The sequence below is a fragment of the Barbatula barbatula genome (assembly GCF_947034865.1).
Source record: "Barbatula barbatula genome assembly, chromosome: 2".
Classification (NCBI taxonomy): domain Eukaryota; kingdom Metazoa; phylum Chordata; class Actinopteri; order Cypriniformes; family Nemacheilidae; genus Barbatula; species Barbatula barbatula.
The window spans coordinates 23137122-23143602 of NC_136767.1; the positions used below are offsets into that span (position 1 = coordinate 23137122).

Below are 6481 nucleotides of genomic sequence, written 5' to 3' on the forward strand. Positions count from 1 at the left end.
AGGTTGTCAGTCACAGGATCTTCTGAATGATGGTGTAACAAGATTATTCCTAAACCACCATGTTATTTGTGCAACCATCCTTAATGATCTGTACAAAGCACAGAGTTAAACACATTAGTGTGACATGACGTCATTACATTTAAATCGCCTATAATTTATTGAACTTCAAATAAAGTTGGAAATAAATAACTACAAGAAATAAATATATCTAATAAAATTCATACATAATAGAATGGATATCTATTATTATTCAACAAATGTTTAACTTACTACCCCTTGACGATCCTGATCAAATTCAGCTTCTGTTTTTACAAAAGTTTTTATAATAAAAAAATAAATGTGACAAATGAAAATGTTTGTACTACAAGTTTTCAAGAGAGCAGGCCACCACTGTTATTCCCAAAATAACCACCAGATGAAGCCAAGATACTTCTTTTGTTCCCTACCAGCAATCCACAAAAAAAATTTCGTCTTCTGTTATGTCCTATCAAATATATAAGCTCAAAACGATTAAAGCTCTATTGTAATTAGTTTATTTTAATTGTATAGATTTATTTTTGTCTTGGGCTATCACTTTCCTGTTAGTTATAACATATTAAAAGCATACTTTTCAATTTGAAAAATAGAAAGCGTTGACGTCACTAAAACAAACATTAGATTCTGATACATAGCTATAGTATAAGCTGTTTATTGTTTGAATTGTTTATTTACTGACCATATGTTGATACATATTGGCAGCAATATATATCCTGTCTCCTACTATGATTGTATTTTATTTTGGGAGGTCATTAAGCAACTGTAATTTTAAACAGAGTTGAACATGTTCCTTATTTCATAATTTTGTCTTTTTGTCCTTTTTTTAAGAAGATGGTGAAATCTGCAATTGTCCCTGTAGTTGTTGTTTTTACTGGAATTATTATTTACAATTATTAGAAATGTATGTACGATCTTGACTCCGCTCCAAAGTCCTCTTTGTGTCTCTCCATTTTTTTTCAATAGACCATTTTATTATCCTGCCGAGATTTTCAAATGCCACTGCATATGATACCTTATTTAGTTTAAATATTGACGAATAAATAAAACAACAACACATACTCAAGGATTATACTATGGGAAGGCAGCTAAGGCGATTAAACAACATGTTGTGCGTATAGGAATACTATCTTTACTACTATCTTTTGGTCAGCTTTATGTAACACTGCCTTTGAACTGACACAGGGGGAACAATCTCCCATTTATTTAATCTGCTTATTCATATTACCCAATCTGATGGCAAAAGTTATATAGAATAGCTTTTGTGACATTTAGTCACAAAACATACAGTCCACTGCACTATGACTGGAACTTACTTGCACTGAAAGAAACTGGCAAGGAACCACCAAGTTCTGAACTCGTATTATTTGTCTGTTTTAGCCTCTAGCTCAAAAAAACAAAGCTTTAACCTTATGTGAATATCCAGACATGAGAAGATTTAGCCAGACTGAAATAACCATAAGCAATACAGTAGCTATCATACAGTAGGTACCATGAGAATAATGTGATTTTTCTTATAGTTTTCTTTTTATAGATGGAAAAAAGTCTGTAATTCAAGATAAGTTAATAGTTTAATTCAAGATTTGTGTTACAGAAAAAGAAACTTAAAAAAACTATATAAGACACAACCTCGAGTAAATTGTGAGATGCTTTGAAAGAAAAAAACTGTCACTGCAATCAAAATATAAGTAATAAATCACTGCATCAGGACAGTAATCTATACATAATTTTACAGGGGTAAAAATGTTTCTTAACAGTTCTTAACAGTTGGTTTGGACTTAACAGAATTACTCGGCGAATACAGTTTAGGGGCTTGCAAAAAGAAGATCATTATGAGCAGACTGTGTGATATTTGCAGCATCACATAAACAGCCACCACCTGCTTTCTTATTTACACAGCCAATCTGTCAAATGTTGCCAGTAGGCCTACATATGTGAGACTTCTATCAAGAAAATAGACCGATTCCAATTGGCCGCTTTAGTTTTGTGACATGACGAATTTTCCTTAAAACACCGTGCACGTGTGCGCGCTCGTAGTGAGAAGCTACTTTTTGGGGAGCGCGGTCAAGGGCCGTGGCTCATCTGTAACCGTGCATCGGCCCATCTGTTTCACTTCTGTGTCCAGCAGCGGATGAGTGAGCTTTGAGGCACCTGCCTTGAAGGAGTCTCGTGACGATGACTTTCAGAAACACCTCCGTGGATTTATTCTCGCAGTTTTACATATTGCAGAATTTCTCCACGTTGTTTAATTTCTCGCTGGTGGACGCTATATATGACAGAGGAGCGAGCTACGAGTCTGAATCGCACAGACCGACCATCAGAGCGCTGCTCATCATCGCGTACTCGGTTATCATCATCATCTCCCTCTTCGGAAATGTGGTCGTTTGTCATGTTGTCGTTAAGAACAAACGGATGCACTCGGTGACGAGTTTGTTTATTATGAATTTGGCCATTGCTGACATTCTTATAACTCTCCTCAACACGCCTTTTACTGTGGTAAGTTACTTTTGGATGTATTATTTTCTAATTTAGGAATATTGGGAAGTGAAGCATAGATGAATGTTGTTGTGTTAATAATACAGTGTTATATAAAGTTCTTTATTAAATGCTTTGACTGTTTTCTTTTTCGAGATTTCGATTTTTTTATTAACTTCCCAAACGCTCCGTTTATTTAAACTGATGTTGACTGTTAATAGCACATCGTTAAATCGACAAATCTCAGTATCTCTAAAGACTTTCTGTCTTCGAAGAAAAATATTCTACTTTTATTTTTGAGAATTTCTTTTATTTATTATTTTTATGGGAGGTGGATGTAACACCCATAACATTAAGATGTAACTCTTAATGGTCAAAATGTGACTTGTTTGTTGGGGTTAGTTACATAAATGGCAAATAATAAGCAACTGAAAATGTCATGCAAAACTAAGAAATAAGAACAGGTAAGACATTGTATAAAAAGACGTAGGCTACTATTCCTACAAATATTATTTTAAAGCAATCTCTTAATTTACAATACCACCAAACTTGAAGTTAATGGTAATACAATAAAACAGTGGTGAATTTGTATAGTATTTACTACCACTGTCAAAACTTAAATCAACAAAACAGTCGGAAAGATTCTGAACACTTATTATATACTTTGAATTACATACCAAACATCCAAATAAAATGACTTGTTATTCTCATACCATAATAATTATCCAAAAATGATGCTGTTTGAAATCATTTTAGCCTTTAGGTTTTAATTCAGCAGATTATAGAAATGTCTCAACCGTGTAGAGTTTCCTATAGATTGTCTCCACTAAATGAATAACAGATTATGGCATTAATGTGACCCAAAAATGAAGATTCTGTCAAAATTTACTCACCCTCTTGTCATTTCTAACCTGTATTACTTTCTTTCATCTATAGAACACACAAAAAAAGCTATTTTAAAGCATGTTATTTTGTGTCCATACAATAGAAGTGAATGATGGGTGCCGCAACTTTTCAGTTATCAATATTCATTAAAATATTTTCTTTTGTGTTCTGCATTTTTGGGGGAACTATCCCTTTAATGGAATGCATGGGTTCTCTGGTGGGGTTTTTATCTGAATAGCTTGTTTAATAATTTTGTACAGTTTATGCAGCTGCATTATTCATCTGTCTGTGCCCAGGTGCGGTTTGTTTACAGTACATGGGTGTTTGGGAAGGTAATGTGCCATGTCAGCCGCTTTGCACAGTATTGCTCTGTTCACGTCTCTGTCCTCACACTGGTCGCCATCGCTATTGATAGACATCAGGTAAATATGGAAACATACACATAGACATACACATATTCTCATCATACACATGCTTGACATGCATACTCATACACACTCATTCATAAACACATGTTTGCTCAACAATGCTAACTGCTTCAGATGTCTTCATTTACATCCCTTACGAGCATATTGTCAAAGCATGCAGATACAAACACAACACATTTTACCTTCCTGTGCTTCGGTCTGACCACACTGCTGTCCATCAGGTGGTGATGCATCCAATGAAACAAAGGATCTCTCGGGTTAAGGGAGTGGCCTGGATCGGTGTCATCTGGGTGATGGGGTCTTGCTTCTCTCTACCTCATGCAATATACCAAAAAATCCTGCGCTTTGAATTTATGTATGGGTCCATCCTTCATTTGAAGCATTTGTGCCTGAATAGAGAGACAAAGTTAACCACACTGGTAACCACATAAGAGAGACTTAACCAAGACTCATGTTGTACTTGTTGTGCTCTCTTTTCATTATACCTTCTAGTTAAAAGCATTGTAAGTGACATTTTTGTCAAATTTGCATAAAGGTTATTTTACAGAACATAATATTACATAAAATAATGAAAATGTTCCTCAACGACTGTCACAGTAAAATATTTTCCTTTTCGTCTTTCTTAGCAATAACAGGGTGCGGATAATATGTCTGCCCAGCTTCCCACACCCGTCTGATCTCTTCTGGAAGTATCTGGATCTCACCACATTTGTCCTTCTTTACGTCCTGCCACTAGCGATCATCTCGATAGCGTACCTTGTGGTGGCCAAGAAGGTTTGGTTTCAGAACGCCGTCGGCGATGTCACGCTGTCCCAATCGGCTGCCCATCGCCGGAGGAAGAAGACGACCCTAAAGATGTTGATCGCAGTGGTGGCTGTGTTCGCCGTCTGCTGGTTCCCTCTAAATTGTTACGTGGTGTTGCTGTCAAGTAAGGTGATCCAGGCAAATAATGCCCTGTACTTCACCTTCCACTGGCTGGCCATGAGCTCGACCTGCTATAACCCCTTCATATACTGCTGGCTCAATCACAGCTTTCGTGCAGAACTCAGAGCTCTGCCTTTAATCGGACGCTTGGCCAAGGTCAATGCTATCCAGCAATCCTAAGGAGGCCCGGACAGTACATCCTACAATCTATTTTTTCAGATATCTGATGTTTTTCCTTTTAAACACACTCGAACCCCAAACCTCCGTAGTTCTCTAATTTCAAACTCTGTGATTTTAGTATTTTTATCTCTCATTTAGTCCTTTCTATATTTCATTAAAAACGAGCATTATGTTGGCATGCGGTAAGACGAGAATTCAGAAAAGAGATGTTATTTAGCAACTACTGTGCTATTTTTCTAGAGAAGAAACTGTTTGACTGGTTGAAAAGAATGCCTTAATGATTGCAGAATGGTTTGAAGTGGTTTTTTTGAAGTACTGTATTATACTAGACATAGAAACTAGAAAAAGCTTAGAGGACAGTTTCATTGTGTAACTGTTACTTAACAGCCCTAACTAAAAAGTTAAATGATGTCATCTAATGATATTTACATCTGACAGCTATTATTGCATTGATATCGTATTCAAGTTAGGGGTGTTATACTTTAGCCATACCTCATCAAATACCTCATTACATGAGGAATTCTCAGGAAATGCTGTATTAAAGTGTTTAATCTCTTGTTTATAAAGTTAACAGTACTTTAAAATATTAATAGTGTAAAATGAAGGGAAATGCTGCTGTTGTAGAATAATTTATTGAGTCCTGTAAGAGACTCTCTCCCTTCCCCCCTCTCTCTCTTTCTGTATTATAAGCACACTGTCAATACCACATCTCACTGGGTTGTAGATATAAAAAGACAATGGTTTAATACCATAGATTTTTGTGCTCCGTTACATGTGCTCATTTAAAATATAAAGCTCTCTTCTGGACATTTCAGAAAGGAGCTTTTTTAAGAAATTATACAAATAAGATAATAATAATTTTAGATGTAAAATAAATGACAGCGAGTTACTTTTGAATTGCGTCTCCTGTTCTAGTCTGGATTGTGTTGCAGAGACTCAGGTCTGAGTTGTGTATTCAAGTTTGAAGAGAAACACTATAAAAACTGTCAATGATGAATGAAAAGAACTCCCACATATTGCTCATCCAGAGAGCATGTGTGCAAAATAGGACATGTAGCAAGTAGCAGTCCAATAACAGATGTCGTATACAGCCAACAGAGCGTTTCTCTGTTCATTGTTGTCAGTATTGTACCAGACACGGACTCAGTCTTCACTGTTCTCTAAATGTGCAAAAACATTTCTGTGCAGGCATTTGTTATGTGAATTTGTAATGAATACAACGGTGAATCTAAGTTAGTATAGTAGATTAACTTGTTTATTGTTTACAGTCCCATATCATTTATTGAGCTTGAATGTGACAATTTAATGGTCAGAGCAAAAAAATAATAACTAGCACAAAACAGTCCATTGGGTACACAAATGTTTACTAACAGCAATCTGGGTACCTTGCATAAAATATTTTAATATTTTTAAACATCACATATGTGTACAGTATAACATTTAATCGCTTCATATTGAAATGTACCAAATAGCAAGTCCGAAAAGTTTGATTCAGATTTCAATTTGCATTCAATGTTTAAATTAGTCATATTTTTTGTCAGCACTGCTTACTGTGA

The 6481-nt window shown here is 35.6% G+C and overlaps 1 protein-coding gene across 1 annotated transcript; it reads left to right on the forward strand.

Moving 5' to 3' along the window:
• Nucleotides 1-2208: 2208 nt before the first annotated feature.
• On the forward strand, nt 2209-4927 carry gpr83 (G protein-coupled receptor 83; the record flags this gene model as incomplete). The annotated part of the gene is made up of 4 exons (XM_079478733.1): nt 2209-2529; nt 3690-3815; nt 4043-4176; nt 4448-4927. The coding sequence occupies 4 exons, from the start codon at nt 2209-2211 to the stop codon at nt 4923-4925; spliced, it is 1059 nt and encodes a 352-aa protein (XP_079334859.1). The 3' UTR covers nt 4926-4927.
• Between the last annotated feature and the right edge of the window lie 1554 nt (nt 4928-6481).